General features: G+C 40.6%; 2 protein-coding genes across 3 annotated transcripts in view; both read left to right on the top strand.

The window, feature by feature from the left end:
* Positions 1–2,176: 2,176 nt before the first annotated feature.
* Positions 2,177–22,063, top strand: part of Mrps6 (mitochondrial ribosomal protein S6) — a 70,191-nt gene continuing 50,304 nt past the window's right edge. Inside the window, exons 1-4 of the mRNA XM_063225273.1 lie at positions 2,177–2,212; positions 5,492–5,752; positions 5,847–5,971; positions 6,115–6,304. Coding sequence (XP_063081343.1) covers positions 2,177–2,212; positions 5,492–5,752; positions 5,847–5,971; positions 6,115–6,304 — 612 coding nt within the window. The remainder of the gene's footprint in view (positions 2,213–5,491; positions 5,753–5,846; positions 5,972–6,114; positions 6,305–22,063) is intronic.
* Positions 5,728–22,063, top strand: part of Slc5a3 (solute carrier family 5 member 3) — a 31,731-nt gene continuing 15,395 nt past the window's right edge. The window contains exon 1 of one of the 2 annotated variants that reach the window (XM_063224446.1): positions 5,728–5,842. The gene's annotated coding sequence lies outside the window, so the exon portion shown is untranslated. Of the gene's footprint in view, positions 5,843–6,136; positions 6,305–22,063 lie in introns of those variants that run through there. The other variant, XM_063224445.1, reaches the window with a different exon arrangement.

Here is a 22,063-nt window from a genome sequence, read left to right on the forward strand (position 1 = left end):
TTGTTCTTTATGGAATTCTGCCTCTTCCAAAATATTCTTATGATCTGTTGTCTTGTTCCTTAATAAAAGAATAGTCCAAAGTAGTTCAGACCAAGGACACTATTTTGTTTTGTCAAGGCAAAGTTGACCCTGAGCCACTGTGTACTGCAAAATTATGTATGTAATTTGACTCTTAAAGGATTTGCTCCTTATAATATCTATTCTAGCCTGACTGTGAGGTCATTCTCTCCTATTGGACAACAAGGCCAGGTCCAATCATCCTGAGCAACAGGAGACTGGATGAATCTAAACCAAGGGGCTGGACTTTGAGAGGATTCTTGTACATTGATCTCCTCACAAGGAAGTGTTGACTGGTGGTCATGACACCCATCCGCCAACATTCCCAACATTCGTAGGTGGCATTTGAGATCCGCACCCACTGCAGGCTGTGGGACTAACCCTTTCCTTGTCTTGGTTAAAGCCTCAAGGAGGCAATATTTAGAGCAATAAAAGACATCATTTCTGTGCATCGAAAATTATAGTCTTGCTATGAAGATTTATGAAGATAACCATCTGGGCAATTAATGAATTGTAATGTGAGCCTTTGGTTTACTTAAGAGCTAAGGAAATATCAGAAGGAGTTTTAGGGCCAGAACCGAGGAAAGTTGGTGCGGAATGTTTCTTGAAAAAGAACTCAAGACTGCAGTTGCCACTTGCCAGGAAGCTAGCTGCCCCTCCGTCCCTCAAACTTCCAATCAGTTGCCAACACAGATTCTGTCTATTGATCTGCCTTCCTTCAGCCTCACCACCACTCACCAGTCTTTGGCCTGCCTGCACCGCACGCTCTGAACTGCCATCTGCGTCCCGCGTGCCCCTCTAAGAGCCTTTCATCCATGTGCCCTTCTGCCTTCTCTTCTCCAGCCCTAAAACTCCTCGGTAAGAGGCAGCTAGCTAGGCCTGCACACACCTCTGTCCCTCACCCCTGTCGCCTCTTGGTTTATTTTCCCGGGTCCTCCCGAGGGCCTTTGTGTAGCTGGTGGCCCAGGAAGCTCCGCCCCCTGGAGACCCTGGCCAAAGCTGTTTCATCTGCCTGTAACCCTCTCCCTAGTGGCCTTTGTTCCTTTTACAAAATCCAAACCGCTTCGGCTGCGTTCTTCTGGGCTTTTTACACTGATCCAGGAAAAACATAAAGCTGCTTCTTACCTCCAACATTATTGACATTTAACATCAAGAACCCTTGTGGGTTCAGCTACAGGCTGTTGGGGGACACTTTACAACACTTTTAGAAGAAAAACTAACTCAGCAAGAGGGAATGCAGGAAGTATTTTGTCTTTTAAAGTCAGAGATTAAAAAATACCTCTCTTTTTCTCTCTCTCTCTCTCATATATATATATATATATATATATATACACATATATATATACGTATATATATACACATATATATACATATATACATATGTATATATATATGTATGTATATATACATATATATATATGTATATATATATATACATATATATATATATATAATCTCTTCCCTGAAAATGATAGTGGCTAAGAATAGCTTGCAAAATATATAACTTTTTCTTTTCTTTTCTTTTCTTTTTAACACAGGGGAGGATGAGACAGAGTGAAAGAAAAGAAAAATTACTTTTTGGAAACCTTTGCCTGCCATTTTTTTCTTCCTCACCTCTCGACCAAACTTACTTGATCAAGATTTCAAAAAACAATTTGGATATTGCTGGATTAAAAGAGAGAAGATGTTCAAAGAGCTCCTCAAATGTCTGCCCTAAGATGAAATGTGGCACAAATTATTTCATTCTGCAGAGGAACGCATAAGAACACACATGCAAGTTGAATTAGATAGCTAAAACTAGGTAATATCTAGAGGCTTACTGAGTAGAAAAAAAGAAGCAAAGGCAAGCGGATATGGCCCAAAGGGTGGGCAAAGGGGTAAAAGGGGTGTGTGGGGTCTGGGAATAACTATGGGCTCATGAGTAAACAGTTAAAGTAAGTTTGCAATGTTGTGACTTCAGGTGGGCCATGCACTAAAAAACACAGGTCCACACTGAGCAGCCAGACAGGGGCTTTATACACACAGATCCTGGGAGATTCAGCCCTGGTCTAAGTGAGGGCAAGTCCAGTGGTCCAAGTGAGGGGAAGTGAGATGTGTGGTGGTGTGCACTTTGTCGCAAATGGAGACTCCTTTTCATCAGGGAGATGACTGGCAGGTGAGAGGGATGATTAGCAGCTTAAAATACGATTTGGCTCTACTTCGGGATCATTTTCTCCATTAACTGAAAACATTCTTTTTCCCACTTTCTGAGGTGTGTATTTAGAGACACCAGGCTACAAAAGCTGAATGATGTGAGTTTATCTTACTTCGTCCCAGTGATATTTAGAACTGAGCTTTTAGGATGCAGGAAGATCATGCCTCTTGGGAATTAATTCATTAGGAACAGTAAACCTAGCATCTTAGTAAAGAACACTGAGAAAAAGAACCTAGTAAAAAAAGGTAAAGGGGTACGTCTGTGTGTGTGTCTGTGTGTGTGTGTGTGTGTGGGTGTGTGTGTGTGGGTGTGTATTGCCAGTACAGGTATATATGACCTGGGATGAATTATTGACTTTGTTTTCTTATCAGATTTCTTATCAACAGGCAGAGAGAGCATTCATTTTATTCACTTTTCACTGCCCACTGTTAAGGTAGACTGGTCCGGGCAGGAAAGTTCTTTAGGCCTAAAAGAAAATGCATTTGAATGACAGGAACTCAGACTATGTGTCAGTTCTCCCTTAAATCCTTGCTGTTGGGCTATTTTCTTGCTTTGGAAAACAGTTACAGTAGGGAGAGGAGCCAGTGAAGGGGACCAACAAGGGAAGAAAAACTCCAAAGTGCAGGGTCCTGGACAGCAAAGAAAAGACCCTCAAGACAACCAGGCGGTGGGACCCGCCTGGTAACAGTTCAGGGGTGATGGCACAGAGCAGCACAGACCACATGGGTTGGAGGAGAGCCAGTGGGGTTAGACACTGCTGGAGAAAGTGGTTAAAAAAGACAAATTAAGAGTGTAACAGGGTTAGGAGATTTATATATGATTGAAAGGGGAGGTTAGGGTTAGAGGGGATCACGGATAGGGATTCTAGAAGTGGGAGACTGTAGTCACCTGTCACATGTGTGACACTGGAAAGTAAGGGGTCAATAATAGTCTGTAGATGACGGGTGGTGGCTTGGTTTGCTTTGGCCAGGAAACACTGAGAGATATGGTATGGGGTTTGGCAAGTAAACAGTGAGATGGGTGGTATGCAGATCTGAGTTCTCTATGATTTGGGGCAAGTTATGAAGTCTCATGTTCCTTGTGTGTAAAATGAGAGGAATGATAGTATCCATCTTTGTGGTGAGAAGTGAATGTTAATACATGCAATACACCTGCAAAGGGTCCTGGCTTATAGTGCATATTCAAAATGTTAGATCTGGTCATAAAAAACAACAGCTACATTCAAGAATTAACGATGGTGTGCTCAAGGTCAAGTCTCATTATTCAGAAATAGGAACTAAGGAGGTACAGTGCTTAAACCCACCTGGGGCATATTCTAAAGTTTTTTTGTTTTAATACACAAGGATTCCAACTTCTTTTATTGTTTTTGCCTATCCCCTCACCCTGAAGAACTTGTTTAAAAATTAATCAAAACTTCTGATTAATCAAATCTTGAACACCCATCTTAGTAAATGTTTTGGCGATCCTAACAAGCAGTCACTTTAAAAACTGATACTGCAATGCTTTATAATTCTATATGCTGCTATATAAAGTTAAAATTATTTTGGTTAAGTTTGTAGTTTCAATTGGAAGACATTACATTTGCAGCAGCATGTTTCATGATTTGTAAGGAAAAAATCTTGTAATGAAGCACCAGCGTTTATGCTAAAAAAAAAAAAAAAGCCACCAGCAACAATTTATTAAAAAAAGATTGAAGGGAAAAAAAAGTCAGGGTAGCTGTCTACTTTTTTCTTTTAAGAAATGGAATGAGTCTGTGGGTGGCCAGTAGCTTGGGAGGGGTTGGGGTGCTGACTCCCCAGTGAGGTTTATGCAATCAGGCTATTTCCCTTATGCTGCTTGTTAAGTTAGAGGGAGGGGTAGAGGAAGAAGCCAGATAGATCTTCACTCATCCCTGGGTATTAGGAAAAATTGTGGAGCTTCCAAGAGGAAGTGCTCCAAGTTGAAGTCTGGAGCTTTAGTCTTTGGCCTGGCATACAAGTGCTGAGTTCTCATTTTCTTATTCCCAAAGTGGGCCATGTAATTGACGATAGGAAGGACAGTTGAAATGGGGACCATCCTAGGAAAATCTGTGGCTCACTTCTTTATAGTAGGCTACTTTTAACAAAGGTGAAGGTAGTTGACACTAATTAATTTGGATTTGCTACCTGCACGAGTTGCTGCGAAGTCTAAAAACAGAAAATGTTAAAATCCAGATAATCACAGAAAAGCTTATTTTCTAATGACGCTCCCCATCTTTTGTGGAATATAGAGAAAGAAGATTTAAAATTAAGGTAGGGCCTCTGGGTAAGGTGACAAAAGTATTCTCTATTTGTGGTTTACTCGGAATACATGGTTAATCCGCTGAGTTACACCAGTACCTCTGTCTAGGTCACAGTGGTGGCGAATCTATGGCACGTGTGTTACTGCATTTTTAAGACAAAAGTCATTAATGTGTAATTTTTTTTTTTAAACCAAAACCTCAGTATTCAGGTCAAAGTGAAGAGTGGCATTATGCAGTAAGTGGGTTTTGAGTTGCAGTTTGGCACTTGGTCTCCAAAAGCTTCGCCATCACTGGTCTGGGAACTCAAAAGTGTAGTGTCCACCTAAGTACAGGCACAACCTTCGGACAGTCTGGGTGAGTTTTGCTATGTGTGTGACCTTGGACTAGTTATCTGTGTGTCTGTGTTTCCGAATACCTAAAATGGGGTTAATAGTCCTTGCTTCCCAGGGCTATTATGAGAATTTAGAGATACACAGAACAGCCTTAGGCCCATGCCTGGCACAGAGAAGTGCTCAATACGTTTTACCAATTATCATTAAAGCACTTCAAGATTGACAAGTATTTTGCTTACAGACCCCTTTAATGGAACAAGGAAGGGGCAGAGATGGCAGTTCTAGGGCACTCAATCTTGCAAAGGGGAGGAGGTGATGAAAATGGCATTTAGCACAACCGATGGCTCCAGGCAGAGGTGAACCTTGCCTGCTCCTCCCAGGGTTTGAGGACTGCAGATAGTGCCCAGCCTCCCGACCCCTGTGTCTACTCCGGGGCGTGCTCTCAATCTGAGACCGTAGCTAAATTCAGCCTATCCTTCAATGGGCCGAGGAAACATCTGAGGAATACTGGAGAGTCAAAGTATTGGCCTTCCCGCCGCAACAACACGTGGGGCAGGCCAGGAGCGCACAACAAACGCACGCGTCGCCCCCACTAGGTCTGCACCAGGCGCGTTCTCCGCGGTTTTTGTGCCTGCCCGCTTTCCGCAGAAGCTGCTCGCCCAAGGTCACGCAGCGGCCCCGAGACGGGGCTGGACTGCAACCGCGCGCTGCAGGGGGTCCGCGGGCCAGTGCCGCCAGACCATGATCTCCACTAGTCCACCGGCTGCGGAAGGAGAGTGGCGGGCCCCCGACTCCCTCCAAGCGGCATGCCTCGGAAGCCCCGCAGGCGGCCTGGAGAGTGCAGTCCAGAGCCAAGACCCGCTCTCCCGGGGGAGATCCCCTCAGAAGCGTGGCGGGCCAGGGGCGCGCGCAAGGACGAGACCCGCAGCCTGGCGCACGCGCACAAGCTCCCCCGCCCAGGAGCCGAAGGAATGGAAAGTTCCACTCGGTTCCAGAGCAGTAGGTAGAGGGCGCGGCGAGGGGGCGGGGCCTCGGGGACGGGGCGGGCCGAGGGCGCGCTGGGGGAGGCCTCTGTGAGCCTCTAGGGGTTGGGTCCGCATCGTCGCCGCTAACAGCACGAGGGTCCCGGTGAGGTGGGCGCGGAGAGCCGCGGTGCGGTGGGTGGGGGCCGCAAGGGCCCCGCGGGATCCGCGGGAGGGGGCGTGGCGCGCCAGGGAGGCGGGCCGCGCCGTGTGCGCAGCTGCCGAGCCTTAAAGCCCGGGCTCTCACAGCCGGAGTGTGCTTTCGCCGCCCCGGAGCCTTTCGGCCCAGTTGTCGGCCCGCACGTCCCCGCCCGGTGCCCTCCCGGTCCCCGCCCCTCCGCGTCCCGGGACTACGCTCGCTCCGTGTGGAGCTCCGCGCGCCGAGCGTTCGGAAATGCCCCGCTACGAGCTGGCTTTGATTCTGAAAGCCATGCAGCGGGTGAGTGACCTTCCCTCAGAGCCCGTCTTCCTGCGCGGGTGTCCCCGCCGCCGCTAGGCCGCCGTTCCCCGCGCGCCCGGGCACGGCTCGGAGGGGCCCAGGGCCGCGGGTAGGTGGGTGGGCGGGCGGGTGGAGGGGCGCGCGTGGGCCGGCCCGCTCGGCCTGGCCGCGTGCGCGCGGGAGGCGGGGGTGTGCCTGCGCGTGTGCGCGACCGCGGAGGGTGTGCCTCGCGGGCGGGCGGGGGGCGGGGCGGCCACCGGCACCAGCCCCGGCCCGCGGAGTCCAGTGGAAGGCCCGCGGGAGGACACGCGCGAGCGCCCGGCCTCGGCCCCGGCCCGCCCCGCCCGTCGTGAAGCTGCTCGTCGTCGGTCCCGCCGCCCGCTCCGTCCCGCCTGCCTGCCGCATCGCCCGCCTGCCGGCCGTCCCTGAACCTCCGCGCTCAATAAAACCTTCATCCAAAGCGTGTTTGTGCCCGTTATCCACCCCACTCGCCTGTAACCGCTCTCACGTTAAAAAAAAAAAAAAATCTTTGACTTCTCTTTTTCTGACTTTAGCGAAAATCCTGCTCCCGGTGCCCTTAGCCCGGTTTCATTCATCCAAGTTGTGGCCTTGCTTGCTCCTTGCGAAGACTTTTCTCCCCCAGCTTTTGATTGATCTTGAGGTAGGGGCTTTCACATTTGGAGGGATGGTAAGCGAACCTGCAGCCCGTTCACTTCAGGTGATGGCGCGGCGGAGGACAGGGGTCGGCGGCTGGAGGCAGCTCTTCATCCTCTGTTCTGGTCAGGCACTCCTCAAGTCGTCGCCGAAATCCCCATTCTTCCGAGAATTCGGTAACGTAGAGTGTGGTTTATGCTTCTCTCCCTCCAAGCCTACCGCTACAATAAAATGGTAATCGTCGTCCCTGATCTGAACTTTGGAAACGTCGCTTTTTTTTTTCCCTACAGCGCTAGGGATGTTTCACATTTTATGTTTGAATCAGGTTTTGGTTTATTTTCTAAGAGTAACGTAAGTTTGTTTGAACTTAAGCCTGGGACCATGGTTCTAAGCTTTTACGGAAAAACGAGCAGTCTTGGAGCAGGAGGAGATTGTGGGCTTTCGACAGGCTCAGCTGGGAAGAGACACCAGGAGTATTTGATCAGGTCCGGAGAAGGCTGGTCAAGCATGCCTTTGTGTCCCCAAGCTTGCTCTCCCGGCGTTTGAGAGAATATTGTATTGTTTACCCTCTTGATGGCTCTCTTTCTTGGCCTCCCTCCCCCTACTATGTAGGATTTAGTGCTTAAAAAGGATGGGAACAATGGGGGAGGAAAGCAAGTTAGAATAGAAACATTTTTAATTAAGTGTAGCTTGCTGGAGCCTTCCCTTTAACTGCTTTTTAGGTAATGTTACGGAACCAGGGAAATGTCAGAAATTGCTGAAATTCCTGTTGTTTACCTTCCTTGTCTTAGGAAGGTAGCAGGCGATCACTGAAGAGGCAGTGTGTAGACATACTTGTTCATTCCATAAACCTTTGAAATGAAGACTGCTCTGATTGACAAGGCTGCAAGTATATTGATTAAATGTACTTGTTTTACCGTGCTGCTGGTGTTATTGTTTGTATGCTGTAACACCCCACAATTCAATCTTCAAGGAGCATGCAATTTTATTCTCTTTCAGATAAGCTAAGTTTCCTTTGGGTACAATGATGAATACCTTCCTTGAAATTCTTGCCTTAGGACAGAGGGCAAAAAAAAAAAAAAAAAAAACTATAGATAATCAAAAACTACCAGAAGGCAGGAGGAGGAGGCACCTGTGGCAGTAGATTAAAAAAAAAAAAAAGTGTTGAAATTGTTTTGGGATCCTTGACCCAAATAGACTTGTCATGTTTTTTGTTCAAAAACTTATCTCTGAATTGGTTGGAGATGTGAAACAAGCACAGAGATGTACAGTTGATCAATTTGATTGCTTTTTATTTACGAAGATTGTATTTTAACTAGGATGAATACTGGGGGGTATGAATGAAAGTTAACACTAGGTTTGTTTAGCTCACACTATCACTACACTAGCTTGACCACCTTCATTTAGCAGGGTCTGAGGAAACCTATTTCCAACCTGAGGCAGTTGTTGCTATGGCTGCAGGAAGGCTATTGTAATCTTTAATTCTAAATTGCATACCTTTCATTTTTAGATTTTGGAAATTTTGCTTAACATTGTGGCCCTTTGATAGCGTTCACTGTTCCTCCAATCATGTATGTGTCTTGGAATTGAGGAAATGGGTAATTTTATAACAGGTATAAAGAGACAGTAGCCCAGCATTTTCTTAGACTCCCAGAGCTGTTCTGTTTCTTGCCTGCCAGAAGAGCATTCCTACTCTTTGGGGGTGGGGGGCTATGTTTATTCTCCCCAAGTATCCCCATTATTTTTATTTTGATTGATCTCTGCTTGTGCTCTTTAATATTGAGCTTAATGAATTTTTACATAAAGAGAAAGATACATGTTAAGACAACATCTCCACTATAGCAAAATCACTTGTGGGAGTTCTCATGGAAAGATACCAAGGTGTAGTAGATAGCCAAAGTACTTTCTAATGTAAATTTTAGTCACTCAAGTTCAATGTCATCCTTTTCTCATTGAGAACTGGTTATGAATCTCTGCTTTTATTCAACTTGCTAATTTGTGCATTTGTGATATAGATACTAGACTACCCCAAAACAACTTTTATTTGCAGGTATCATTTAGATGGAGTGTTTTTTGTGTGTGTATAAAAAAGTTGTAATTTCTATATTCTTCCGACTCTGACTTTAACATAAATAGTAGGTAAAAGTGTACATTCCAAAAATGACACAGTGAAGTAATGGATATTGTGAAACCAGGGCTTTGAAGGTGACAAGTCATTTGAAAAAATGTTTGCGTAGATCATATTTATAGATGAGTTTGCAGAATAAAGATTTTTGAAATCCTATTGCCCCCACATCAAATAGCATCAGAAGAGTTTTATTCACTACTGGAAAACAAAGTATTCCAAGACTGTAATGTGGAAAGACATAGCTGCAAAGACCAAGACTTCATATTACCAGTCTCATCTCAGTAAGAGGAAGACCTTTTCTAACAACTGAAAAAGAAAAGGATTGCCTGTGAGTTGGTGAGTGCTCTCCACCTGGCCCGCTGCCTTGGGAACTTTGAGGTGGCTAGGAGAGAAGGTGGGTGAGCTCTCTCATACTGATTGCTGAGCTGCTTCCTGCGAGTCTGGGAAAATGGCTGATATTCTCTGATTTCACTTTGTAATTAGATTTTCAAGATTGATATTTAATTTCACTTAGGTAAAAGCTGATTTCCAGTACCTAGCAATAACTTCACACCATGGAAGAACCTAGAAAACCTGGAATGAATATAGGAAGAATTTTGAGGAGAAAATACATACAGCACATAAATATTCTTTGATTACATAGTATAGGATAATTATCATGCCTTACTGTGTTTGCTTATGAGATGATCACAGTTGATGTAAAAGCCTGAGAAAATATTTTTTTCTGAGATCATCACTCAAGAATTTTAAAATGAGAATGGTTAAATAATAACTAACTTAATGCTACATGGATGCAATAAAGTAGCATTTATATATCCTCTTCTGTGTTTTTATAATAGAAAACTAGTTACTTGGGAAATTGTAAGTTCTTGTTAAAACAGTTTCTATGTTTAGTATGTACTTTAATTTCATTGAAAAGCAGATTAAATAGTACAGTTTAATATAACCAGTTGAAGTTGTTTGTAAAGAGTTTTATGATGCAGTTTAACTTATTACCTAGTTTTATTTTGATACAGAAAAGTATAGTGATAATTGAGTTTTCAAAATGTAGAAATCAGTATGTTTTTTGGTTGGGAGGTGAAGTGTTTCTCTTCACTGAAGCTTTTTTGGTTAGGAAACCTGGCCATACATAGTTTGTTTATTCTAGATGCAATTTAGGGTATTCTGCAAGTACTGCCTACAAAATGTTTGTTTTTAGATACCTTTTGGAGGTATATGGGTGTCAGCTGACCAAGTCAGTGTTTTCTGTCTCAGGCCCTCCCTGAACACCTTAGCTCCTCCTCTCTTTTGTAGTGTTGTCTTTGTGCTTTGTCTGTGTGAAACAAGACCATGTAAAATAGTTACCCAGCTTTTGTGGGCAATGTTACACTTTCATTTGGTATTAAAGTTTTCTTGGGTTACAGCTTATGGCCGCAGCAAGTGATTGAAGAAGGAGGCCTGTTCCTGCCCCTGAGCTACAGCTAAGGTACAAGGAGTGGCTTGGGGGTAAGGAGTCCTTCCTCACCACATATGGTTTGTATGTATGGAGACTGCTTGTCAGATGTTGACATTCTGCCTTAATATTTTTTTATTTGTTGTTCAATATTGAGTTGATAGGTTTTTGAAATCTTAAGAGTGTGTCCAGTATTAACTATATACATAGTTTATTGAATTGTCTCTTTGATCATAAAATTACCTTAAAATTTTCAAAAAGCAGTGAGCTCAATTTTTAAACAACTTAAAATCTAGTCCCATTGTTATGTTTGAAGTACAGGCATAACTCATCTAATACAAAATGAGAATATAGAAGTTTGGCTTCACATCAGGAAGGAAGGAAGGGTAGAGAAGGAATGATACATTGTGCTGTGATTACTCATGTATAATAATTGTTGCAATCCATCATATTTTTCACTGATTTACTATTGTTACAATTCATTTCTGATATTCTCATAAGTTTATCTGTTTGAGATAACAAGGATCTCCTTTTAATACTTTTAAGAAGCAGTACTCTTAGACCAACAGGTATTATCAACACATGTAGGTATCTCTTAAGGGAATCAGACTTAAGCAGTTGAATAAGAGTATGGTAAGTACTCTTTCTAGTCTGCTTCTTACCTTCTTACCTTAATTGTTAAGTCTCTGGCTTGGTAAACCTCACTCACATGCCAGACCGGACCACTTGTATTTCTGTGGCCTGTGAGCCAAGAAAGGATTTTACAGATAAATAATTGGAAAAAATCAAAACTATATTTCATGGCTTTATGAAAATTATATAAAATTTTCATATGAAAATTATATAAAATTGAAATAGCGTAATCCATGTATGACATATTGGGCACAGCCCTGTTCATTTGTGTTTATTATCTGACCTTTTACAGGAGAAATTTGCTGGTCTCTGATTGAGAGTATTTAGCATTTCTCTTTGGTTTTCATGGTGCTGTTTTCTAACTTTTCTTCTTTGTTCCCTTTTGTTCTCTGTATATTGCACTTGACCATCTCCTGGATGATTTGCTATTTTTCTAATAAGCTGACCACTGGCTTTTCCCACTGTCTTCTGTGCTAGTGGTAGCCTGCTAGATGGTTCAAAACATAGTAATCTACTCCAAAACTTTCCTCTGTTAGTGCTTTGCTTAGTTCTGTTTAATGCATCTTTTGTATCAGGTGGGACTGGATAAATACACTTCTTTTTATTCTTGTAGCCTCAATTCCATAGTTTCATACCTGTTTTAGTTAAGGTACCCATCTGTCTCAGGTTCTTGCATTTTCTAGGCTGGTCTTTTCTAATGTACTGCTAAAGGGAGGGCAGTGAAAACCCATAAATACACTTACTTCCATATTCTCAAGATACTTTTTTTTGGACTAGAAGTTGAACTCAGAATCAACCTTATGCTTGCCAGGCGTTAAAATACTTGATTTTTTTTTTTTTGGTACTGGGGATCGAACTCACAACCTTGCACTTGCCAGAAATACTTCAAAATAATTAAACCGAGATGTGTTTTTAAGAAGCAAATAATAGTGTCGTGTAGCAAGGGCTTTCAGATTTCCCTACTTAAGTAACTTGTTATTGCCAAATTACTTCACACTTCTTTCTCAAAGCCATTCAGAATGAGGCCTCTGGTAGGACTTCAGCCTTTTTTTTTGCTTCTGGGAATGAAACCCATAGCCTTGCACATGTTAGATAAGTGCTCTGGAGTTGACCTACGACAGCCTCCCTTCTCCGTCAGCCTTTTTCAATTTTACTTTGAGGCAGAATGGCCTTGAAGTTGGCAGTCCTCCTGCCTCAACCTCCTGAGTAGTGGGCATTACAGGAGAAACAAGTTACAGTTGTGTGCCTCCATACCTGGCTCAATCGATTTTTTTTTAAAATCTCATTATTTATATCTTCTCCATTACATATGCTGAGTACACAAAGCTGCTGCAGCACCTGGATATGTCATTTGCCTTTACTTTGTTGATTTCTTGCGTCAGCTCCATGAAAACCTGCCTCAAGTTCATTTTAACTTACTTAGACTTAAAATAAGATACTTCACTTCGAGTATAGGGTCTGATGTTTACTTTGATTACATAGTGGGTTTTTTTGGGCTCACATAGTTTTTACTTTGTATTAACAGTTAATTTGTTACTTAGCTTCTTTGCTAGATTAACATTCTAGAGGGCTAAAACTCTTCTGTGCTTTGTGTATGTGGTAGATGCTCACTTGGCTGTCTTAAGGTTACTACGCAACCCTGTGACAGTTCTTTGTTACAGTTTAGTGTGTTGATCTCTTGTGTTGGTAGGTTGCTTTTAAGTCAGTGCACTTTCTGTGGAGTAGATGAGTTGTATGTTTCCCAGAAGTGTTGATTTGCAAGACTGTTGTATGGTAGATTGTTTTTTGTTTTGTCTTGTTTTTGGTGATAATGCTGTTTTTATAACTTGAATATCATGTGACTTGATGAAATCAGTGCAAAGATATATTTTCCCTGAAAACTGAATTATATTCTTTGAAAAGAACTGATAAAAGATGAGTTGGTAAAATAATGGCTGTAAAATTTGATATTGGCTGAAATAACTAAAAGTTTATGAGGAAGAGTAACAGTACAGGATTCTTTATGTAGACTGTCATACGGGGGTCTTTTATATAAAGCTTTCCACTTTTCACAAAGCTCAAAGTAGAAATTGTGGATAGTGATTTTGTAGATGACTTTGATCAAGCAGAAGAGCTTCTGTCTGCAGGAAACTCCAGATCATCAATACCCCTCTCTAAGGACTTTGGCCCCTATGTTAAGGTTGGCAAATGAATGTTCATGAGTATGTTAAAACTGAGTAAAATGTTTAAGGTTTGTATGTATGGTTTTTTTGTTTGAATATGATTATTTTGGTGATGAAGACTGCGGTTCAGTGTGTGCTGTTTTTTTTTTTCCCCCCAAATGAATAGGACAATATAAGATCACAAGTGAAGATGCTGGTTGTATTACGGTGGAACAATCAGAACTGGCATTGGAAGACCAGAAAGAGCTAGAGGGAGATGAATCTGATTTTGAGTCCTAGCATCTATCTATCAACATCTAACCATTTTGGTCCTCAGTTTCTCATCTGTTAAATGAGGGACCAAAATGGACTTAAAACTCTTACTGTAGTTACATCAAGACCCACCTCTTTAATCACTCACTGGCTTATTGGTTGATAGACTAACAGCACCAGTAAATTACCAGCATGTGCAGGTTTTTTGGCAGCTAGGGATAGAACCCAGAACCTTACACTGAGCCACACTGTGAGTCTAGTATTTATTTAATTTAAATTTAATTTTATTTTATGACAGTGTCTTAGTAAGTCACTCAGTTGCTCATGCTGACTTGAATTTGTGATCCTCCTGTATCAGCTTCTCAGAGTGCTGAGATTACAGGTTTGTACTACCATGTCTGGCTTCAATTCTTGAAAGTAGTAACAATCTCTAGTTTTGGATTGTTGGAGTATGTTTGTCCATTTAGACTAAAGTATACATACAGACTTGGGTTGCACATGACTGAAGTATGAGACAACAGTTTTAAGCCATCAGAAATTAGATACTCATAATCCACTGCAAATGTCTTACTTTAAGCATGTATTGTTATGTTTGATTTATATACTTATTAAGGATTTTGGAATCTGAAATTCTGGTTAGAGGCAGAAATAGTGGCTTATTATTCATGATCCCTTGAAAAAAAATTTAGCTTTCTAGAAGGGGATTGTGTTTTTTTTTTTTTTTTTTTTTTAAACGAGGCTTCCTGTTTGTATACAGTACAAACAAAGTTATATCAATGTTTCTATTTTTTGTTTTTTCTCCTTCCCTGCACTAACCAAATTACAAATTTAAAACCCAGATTCAGGTTGTTCTCTTAATATTCCTTTTGGTCTAGTTCTTCAGTTGACTTATTTTGTTCTCTTTTCCACTACAACTGTTTTTACTATGATTGCAGCGCCCTAGTTAAGGGAATCCTACCCACTTTGGGAATACCTCAGCAGAGATGGGTATAGATAAGAGGTTAAAAATAAAATTGCAAGTGAAAACATAAACTCAGCTGACACTTAGCCACTTGTGCACTAGAATCAAGAGTTCCTGGATTCGTTTTTATTTAGGCTTCAGCTTTTAAAATGTTCTCCTTGACTTCTACCCTGGCTAGAAACGCTTTGATTTTGTGAGGGGAAGAAATGTAATGTAGCCGTTAACGGCTGGATTGCGGTGGATGAGATCCAGTTGGAAAACTTTTATTGTGGTGAAGAAAAATGCAGTGCTGCACTTGCTTGTGTTGGAATGGTGCGGGATCGGCTACTGCCCCCACCCCCACTGTCTGTCCTGTTTTTAGTGTGTGTTCAGATGCGCTGTTTGTGAATCACGAGTATAAACCATCCATCTATCCAGTACTGGTTTTGATTCAGTTTATGTTGGTGAGTGAAAAACTATATTTGAGGACAGGCTGTCTGTCAGGTATATGTAATTTTGCTTGCTTTTTTAAGTCATGTGGCCCTTTTTAAATGAATGCTCTGGTCATAGATTTTGATTGTCATTCTTTTGTTGGTGTGCACCTTTGCCTTGGTTTTGTCAGCAATCAAGAGAAAGCATTTATGTGGAGTATGAGGTATGATCAGAAAACATAGTAAATGTTAAAGTTTTAAAAATTATTACAATAAAAGGTGTATTAACATTTTAATTCTTAGACTACTCCCTCACTTCAGACATTTACCCATTGTTCTTGGTGCTTTCTGAGGCAAGTCTGGAAGTCCTCTTTCCTGAATGTTTTTAGTTACACTGTTGTGGCTGCCTTCACATCCTGAATCTATTCAAACATTTTATCTTTTGTGGTTGTTTTGACTTTGGGCAGAACCAGAAGTCATGGTACTGGGTCTCCTGAGTAAGGCAGATGAGGATGTCATGTTTTACAGGCCTGCCTTTCCATTAGATGCCACTATGCAGCAGCCTTCATTGTATGTTGGATCACACCTTAAAGATATGAGAGAGGACTTGTGGAACTGCATCAGAAAGTGGCAAGAAGGACTGGATGTATTTGAAGTGGGCGGGGGGCGGGGTATTTTGACGGTTGTTAATGGCCGTCTGTCTTTTATTGTAATACATTTTTGAATTTAACATTGACTGTATAATTTTTTTTTTTTATCGGTACCAGGGATTGAACTCGCTACTGCACACTTGCAAGGCAGGCGCTTATGCCGCTGTGCTAAATCCCTAGCCCCTGACTGTATAATTTTATTACCCCTTGTATATGATTTTGACACCTTGAGATTCCAGGTTTCCTTCACAGAAAGCCCTTGCCAGCAGACCATTGGCATCACAGGAATTCCATTCTCATGTGTGGACTAAGTAAGTTTTTGCAAATTCAATCTGTGTATAAGGGAAAGTGAAAAAAAAAATTTGCCAAGTTTTCATTTCTTGATTTATTTTCTGATTAGAATAGAGTCATTAGACACTACTTGTAGTTTTCAGAATGTCCTGTCTGAAACACAAGAGGAAAATTTAGTTAGATTCATAGTCTGCAACATGATGCCCTGGTGTACGTTCACTTTCTAACATTCAGTTCATGGTATATTTTCTACCAGTCCTTCCACATTCTGTTCAAGTGTTGTCTCATTTGTCTCCCCTGCTCCCTCTAACTTCTTTTCAAATCTATTTTATTTCAAAGAGAAAAAGTAAAGTTTCAGAACATAACAATTGAGACAGAAATGGGACCTACATTTCACACTGCCATCCCCAAATCCCCTTTTACTTTTTGAAAAACCTTAACGTTCTCCAGGTCTTGGGGACATGAGGTTTTAAAAATTTCCAACCAAAATTAACTTCCTGAGGAGGTATCCACTTTCAAGATCTGTTTATGATTTGCTTCCTGGTAGTGTTAGAATCACGTTTAGTAAGAAGATTCTTGTGTTTACATATTCTGTCTCAGTCAAGTTGAAAATGAGGAAAAACTACCTATTCTAGGAACAGTTTTTCTAGGAACATAAAGTTGGATGCAAGTAGGATGCAAATAAACACATGAGAACCATGAAGTTGATCTTTTGGATGTTTTGCCTTTAATAATCCTTAGAATTGTTAGTTTTTGAGGAAAGATGAGTGATAATAATAACCACGATTGATTATTTGAGCGGGGTCTTTATGTACGTATGTAAATATGTATGTAACATAGTATTTTTTCCCCTCTGTTTTGAATCTCAGCCTCTTAAAGAGTAAGGATGTATGATTGACTTTTTTTGGTACAGGGAATTGAATTCACAACCTCACATTTGTCAGACAGATGCTGTGCTGCTGAGCTATATCCCTGGCCCCATATGATTGACATTTTATGAATGAACTAATTAAAAAGGTGTGTAAATGACTAAGCTAGGTTTCTGAGACAGTATTGAGTTGGTCCTACCTTCAATAACTTCATTTATAAAAAATTTTATATTATGTGTATTGCACAGTTGAAGTCCCTTTAAACTGAAAAACAGTTCACGTCTGTTTTGAGTATCTACCAGCCAGAGGCACTACAATGTGTTTGGGGAATACAGTGGTAACTGGAGTGGTCCTGGTGTATCCATTCTGGTAACAGACCAGCAGATGCTCTGAAGAAAACCAGAGTGGTTTAAAGGGACAGAAAGTGACAAGTTCCATTTTGGTTATGGTGTTGAGGCAAGGCAGAAAACGGAGTGATTACTGGGACAGAAGAATGGAGATAGGTGGAGACCTTGGAGTACTGCAGTGGCTGGAGGAAGTATTCTCAGTCCAGAGAACTGTTTTAAGGTCCTTTGAAAGCTTTACTCAGAAGAATTAGCAGGATATACAAATTATTTGGTGGTTAATTTTTTTTCCAGTGAGACTTTTTATCTGGTCTAAATGTTGCCTTAAGGCACATTCCCCTCCCCCATTTTATAGATGTGAGAAGTGAGACTTAAGCATATATAAAAATGAGTAGATAACAAGTGTCCATGTTGGACCCAGCTTCAGTAGTTAATCTGCGTTTTACCAGTTTCACTGCACTTCCCTCCCCCTTTTTTGCTGGAGTACATTTTACATTTTCTTCACTTTGTTTAAAATTTCCAAGTATTACTTGAACAGATCATGTAATGCTTGCATATTTTTTGCCTAAGTTACTAATTGTTAGAAGTTACCATTTTGTTGTATGGGGCCTTTTTTGGGGTACCATTTTAGTTACAGGCATCTTGATAAGCCTTTGGAAGAAAGACCTTTTTCAAACCTTTACTGAGTTGACATTGATATAAAAGTATTACAAAATACTCCATTCATTTGAAACTTCATTTTGTTTTGTTTTCTAAGATACAACATTCAAATGACCATGCATTTATTTGTTTACACTCAACAGTTGTAAAACCTTTTCCATTAAAGAATGGTACTTTGAAGAAGTCCTCATGTCCTGCAGAATCCCTTATTTAGGATTTGTCTATACAGTAATTGCTTTCTGATGATTAAAGGAGATTGAATAGTTGGCAAAAGCATTCATAGGGAAATTGGTTTGTTGGGAATGTTGGGCAGTCATTGGGTTTGATGGTGTCCACCACATACCGCCCCACTGTAACCATGCCTTTTGTAATAAGTGATGTGTACAACAACAAAGTTTAAATTGAGTATTTTCTTCCCCCAAGAATCATCCTCTGGATTTAGTATCTATAGTATTCTATATTGGTTATTGCTGGGAATACTTTAAAGCAAACTTTTCACTTAAAAAAGTTTAGTATCTAAAAGACAACCACACAAAGCACCTTTATGATACCTACTCACAATTTCTTAGCATCTGTTATCCATGTTCAGATTCCTTTAATTGTCTCTGCACAGTTGTGTGTGAATCAGAATCCAGATAAGATCCACGGGTTATATTTACTGAAGTTTCACATCTCTTACTTTGTAATTGCTTCCCCCACCTGCATTTATTTAATCGCTTCCTGATGTCTTACATGGTGTCCTAGTGCAGATTTTTCTGTAAACTGATGTTAGAAATTTGGTTAAGTTTGGGTTTTGTTTTGCAAGGGTACTTTAAATAGTTCTAGAGATAGCATCACATTAAGAGGCACATGTGACTGTCTTGTGGAGATAACATCTGTTGTAATCATTGCAAGTGATTTACTGCATTTCTTCTATATCAAATTTTTTTTCTTGTTTATTTCTAGTGTCTGGGTTGTGTGTACCTTTCGGAAAAATTTTTAAGGGACGAGACATTTTTCATAGCGATCCACTAAAGTGTCCTCGATTTCCTCTTCTGTAAATTGGGAAATATGCCGGGTTTGACTTTTTGGTGAGGATTGGTGGAGCTTGCACATGTAGTATAAAAATAGTACATGGCACATGGAGTTTGGTAAACACTAGTTTTAACTTTTTGAACCTGGGGATATGTAACTCAGTGATGGAGCAGTTGCCTGACATGTGTGAGGCCCTGGGTTCAATCTCCAACACTCCTCCCTAAAAATAGTACAACGAGTAGCTCAGCTTTGCTTTGTTGGAGCATTGAGCTGAAGTGTAACGGAGAGAAGAGAGAAATTCTTCATGAGTGGCCATCAGCAGGAAGTTTGGTCCTTTTCTGCTTGTTGATTTCAGTTGAAGTGCTGCCTGCACACTGACCTGCCCTTTTGAGGAAACGACCACCAGACAGGAAGCATCCAGAGAGAAAGCAACAGGAAAACCTGGAACCTCTACCATCATTGATCATAAAACACTTGATGGTCAGTGGTTGTTCATGATAGCAGAAATTTAGTAATCTTGATTGAAATGTAGATATGAATATTTGATTAGTGTATTCAGCAAACATTTGAGGGTCTACAATGTGCGAGAGGTGGTATTTAGACAAACCATATCCATGAACAGTGTAAAACAGGATTTCTGTTATGGAGTTTTTACATTTTGGTAATGACACAAACACCAATAAATTGTTTAGTATGTTAGAAAGTGTTAGGAATTGAAATGGTCAGGGAGGTTAGTTTTGAGGAAAGACCTAGCAGGAGCAGAAATCTGGTGAATTATATCATGCTTAGAGAACAGTCAGATCCAGAGGCTTGTTTGAGGCTTTGTGTTGAAAGAGGCATTAATTTCCTGTAATGGTCAAGGGCAGAGGCACGAGACAGCATAAGAGACCAGGACAGTTACCTGGATGAGATGAGATGGAGATGCAGTTTGGTTTGGGCCAGGGTGTTAGTGGTTGGTAGACCCAGCAGGTTTTGCTAATGGGTTGTATGCCTGTGGATTGAGAAAGACGGTGAGCCAGCAGGCAAGCATAATCTGATGATGATGGCCTGAGCAGTAGTAAAGATGGCATTACTTTTCTGTGAGTGATTTGAGGAAGAGAGAGAAGATCAGGTTCTAGGGGACTGAGCCAAATTGTACTCTCAAAAAAAGGACAGTCACCAGTGCCTCATTAAGTGAGAACAGTGGTTCATAATGTTAATAATTCTTGCATTTGTAGATCATACAGCTGATTCCCTTCAACCTGATCTCATAAAGATGTGGAAATTAGAAGGTAAGAATTAGTTTGCATAGATTCATATGGCTTGTGGTAACTAGGCTAAATGTAAAGATGTAGTTTTTTTTTTATACTGTCTGATGAAAGGATTAATACTGATAGAGAAAATAAAGTCAACTTTGATAAGCTCTGGTTTTATAGTTGACTTGTCAAAGAATCGTTAATTAGTTTACTTAACTAGGAAGCCAGTGTCTGGAACTTAACTTTTTAATCTGTTTTCTTCATATGTTTGTATTCATTTGCATGTGATTACTTGTTAATACTTCAACTAGATTTTATCATAAGTGCTGTTGGCAGTCTGTTAACATTTGTTGTATTCCACTATGGGTGTTTTCTCAGCAAATACATTTTTAAACATGAATGATGTTAAGTGATCTTTTATCAGTATTGCTATTCGAATTGGTAAAGTTCTTTTAAGGAAGTATTGTATTGTGATTATGGGCACAAGCTATGTAGACACGTGTGTGAATGCAAGTCCTGATTTATATAGAAATGTAGCACACTTCTTAGGGTACTGTGTACTGCCTCTTTGGTTTCTATTTTCTTATCTGTAAAATGGTGATAATAATTATTCTTAACTCATGATTATTGTGAGGATTAAAGTAATCAATTCCAAATTATTGTTAGTAAGAACTTATTTCATAAGATCAGGTTTATTTCTTTTAATCTCACTTATCTTTGATAAATTGTCTTTTACAGGAGATAGGGCTGAAGCTCTTGAATTCTTCCCACTGAGTTTTACAGGTGTTTAGTCCTTGATTATATGATATATATTGTATCATTGGCACTGTTCTAATATTTTATATTTTCATTTTTCTCAAAAAGGTTGTTGAGGATTTTGCTCTGTGTACATGATACAGTTTCATCCACATAAATGTTAAAATTAGTGTTAGTTATACACTTGTTCCCCCAAAATCCAAAGGTCCTCTTTCTCAAAGACTTAAAAAAAAATACTTGGATCCATTGTGAATCAACTTTTTATTTTTTATTTATTTTTGTCTTTTTGTTTTTATCGGTACCAGGGATCGAACTCATGACTGCACACTTGCAAGGTAGGCGCTTATGCCACTGAGCTAAATCCCCAGCCCCTGGGAACCAACTCTTACATTGATAGATTAAAATAAATATTTTTGGGACAGATGTAGCTATGGATAAATTGATAAATCTGGTGGTTTTTGAACCATTTCAAGATGAGTAAGATGTTATTTAAAGAAGCGATTTATTTGTATGAGATACTGCTCACACATACTGATCAAAGTAGCTATTTTGATTTGTAAATGGTTGTGCCTCCCCTTCTCATTATGGTACACGAGGGGCTAAAAATCCTCAGAATACGATTGGAACACTATTTGGGTCCAGTCAGGATTTTTATATTTAATGTACTTAACAAAAACCTAAGTAGCCAGCCAGGCATGATGGTACACACCTGTAATCCCAGCATTCTGGCAGAGGTAGGAGGAATGCAAGTTCAGCCCTAGCCCAGCAGACTTAGGGGCCTGAGCAGGACTTTCGTCTCCTAAAAAAAGATGTGGGTAGGGTAGGGATGTGTACTAGTGTGAAGGCCCTGGGTTCTGTACTTTGTGTTGCAAAAACAATGATAGAATTTTTTTTTTTTTTTTAGAGACTTTAAGCTCAAATTGTTAGGGGTATTATATTGTACAGTTACCAATAAAGGTTGTCTTCAACTCCACTTGTGATTTAAAATTGATTGGTGTTCATGTCACCAGTTGTGTTAGGAAAAATTGTTTTTGCTTTTACTTGTCACTAATAAGCCTTACCTATTGTGTTTCACATCTTTGAGGAGGCAGCATTGAGAACAGCTCAGTACCAAGTGCCATTTACTATTCCATTCTTGAAATTTCCTTTGCTGGACCTTGATTCAAAATGGCAAAAATGAAAATAAATATATTTTACTCATGTGAAGTTAAATAGGCACTGGGAGCTGATGAGGTAATTTGGAACCTCATTAAAACATTTGTGAGAGAATGGCAGTTTTAATAGTTTATTTTTAATCTATTCTTTTAT

This window comes from Cavia porcellus, unplaced genomic scaffold (assembly GCF_034190915.1).
Source record: "Cavia porcellus strain 051 isolate PalLab524CR breed Dunkin Hartley unplaced genomic scaffold, mCavPor4.1 scaffold_15, whole genome shotgun sequence".
In the NCBI taxonomy this organism is placed as follows: Eukaryota; Metazoa; Chordata; class Mammalia; order Rodentia; family Caviidae; genus Cavia; species Cavia porcellus.